Source organism: Haliaeetus leucocephalus, unplaced genomic scaffold (genome assembly GCF_000737465.1).
Source record: "Haliaeetus leucocephalus isolate CR32 unplaced genomic scaffold, Haliaeetus_leucocephalus-4.0 Scaffold309, whole genome shotgun sequence".
Classification (NCBI taxonomy): Eukaryota; Metazoa; Chordata; class Aves; order Accipitriformes; family Accipitridae; genus Haliaeetus; species Haliaeetus leucocephalus.
Window position 1 is genome coordinate 111,665 of NW_010972745.1, and position 1,659 is coordinate 113,323.

At 67.8% G+C, this 1,659-nt stretch overlaps 1 protein-coding gene across 1 annotated transcript in view; it reads right to left on the bottom strand.

Moving 5' to 3' along the window:
* EML3 (echinoderm microtubule associated protein like 3) overlaps positions 1–1,659 on the bottom strand; it is a 5,779-nt gene that overhangs the window by 326 nt on the left and 3,794 nt on the right. Inside the window, exons 4-10 of the mRNA XM_010571189.1 lie at positions 1,404–1,514; positions 1,233–1,328; positions 993–1,127; positions 768–906; positions 542–693; positions 225–350; positions 15–146 (exon numbers count right to left, since the gene is read on the bottom strand). Coding sequence (XP_010569491.1) covers positions 15–146; positions 225–350; positions 542–693; positions 768–906; positions 993–1,127; positions 1,233–1,328; positions 1,404–1,514 — 891 coding nt within the window. The remainder of the gene's footprint in view (positions 1–14; positions 147–224; positions 351–541; positions 694–767; positions 907–992; positions 1,128–1,232; positions 1,329–1,403; positions 1,515–1,659) is intronic.

Consider the following 1,659-nt stretch of genomic DNA (forward strand, 5'->3'; position numbering starts at 1 on the left):
CCAGGCCCCCCCACCTCCAGTGCCAGGCTCCAGGCCAGCGCGTGCTCCTGCCCATCCCACAGGCAGAGCTGCCGGTCGTGGCCGCAAGTGAGGAAAAGGCAGCAGCTGGGGTGGGTGGCCAAACCCCACACCTCGTCCGTGTGCCCCTGGGGGGGGGACAGGGAGGGGGGATCATCACCCCATCCCCATGATGGGGAGACCCCTCCCACCCCCTTCGGCCCCACCTGCACGATGGGGGTGAAGCCAGTGGCCAGCGTCCCCCGCAATAGGGCGTTGCGGGTCGTCCCCACCAGCAGCTCATCCCCGGGTCCCTCCGCGATGGTCCGCACTGCCCCGAAGCGCTCGGGGAGCTGAGAGGCGGGGGGGGGTCAGGGGGGGCACCCCAAACCCCCCTCCACCCCCCCATCATGGTCACCCCTGCCCTGAAGCACTCAGGGATCTGGGGGACCAGGGCAGGTTCTGGGGGCCAGAGTGGTTTTTGGGGAGCTGGGGCAGGTTTTGGGGAACTAGGGAGGGTTTTGGGGGGGGCCGGGTCCCCCACCTCGGCTTCCTGCAGCAGGACAAGCGCGGGGCTCCAGCAAACCACCCGCCGGTCTTTGCCACCACCGCTCAGCACCGTCCCGTCTCGCCGGCGGCACAGGGCGAAGATGCTGCCCTCGTGCGCCCGGGTTTGCTGCCCGATCTGGTACGTCTCTGTGGAACCAGGGTCAGCCCCCACAGCTGCCCCACGGTCCCTTGTCCCCCATCCCACCATCTCTGTCCCCCACCTTTGCCACCCTTCCCTGGCGTGCGGCCATCTCCGGTGGCACGGGTCCAGGTCAGGATGTTGCCCTCAGAATCGCCCGTCAGCACATCCCCAGCAGCGTCAAAGATGAAGCACTGGATGAACTTGGGCTTCTTGTACTTCTGCAGGGTCGGGGGAAAGACAGCAGCATCAGCACAAACCCGCCCCCCCCCCAGCTCCCCCCAGCCCCCTGGGGCAGCCCCCTCACCCCAAAGATGCCCTGCTTCTTGGTGAGCGTGGCCCCGCTCCAGGTCCAGAAGTAGACGTGGGACTTGCCGCTGGTGATGATGCTGCTGCTGTCCTGGGGGTTGAACTCCACCGTCAGCACCGACTCATTCGTGCTCTGTGAGGCGGGGGGACACACAAACTGTCAGCCTGGACACCTGGGACCCCACGCCCCAGATGCCGGGGTTCCCCCCGCTCCGTCCGGACGCCTGGGTCCCCTCACCTTCACCTCCGCCTGCTTGGTGCCGCGGGCGCAGTCCCACACCGACATCATGTGCTCGTTGGAGTCGTCCACCACGCAGAGGTAAGCGCCTTGGTCCTGGGGGGACAGCGGTGAGGGGGACGGATGTGGGATGGGGGACACACACAGAGGGATGGGGGGACAGGGACTCACGGCGGTGGAGAAGGCGAGGGAGCCCACGCCCCGCTCGAAGCTGCCGAGGCCGATCTGCTGCAGCGTGAGCAGCGTGGCCGAGTCCCAGATGTGCACGATGGGCTGCAGCGGCTGCGGGGACAGCGCGGGTCGGGGGTCCCGGGGGGTCCCATCCCACGGTGGGTGGGACATATATCCCCATCCCATCCTGTCCATGTCGCCATCCTGTCCCTGCCGCCGTCCTATCTTCATCCCATCCTATTCCCATCCCCATCCC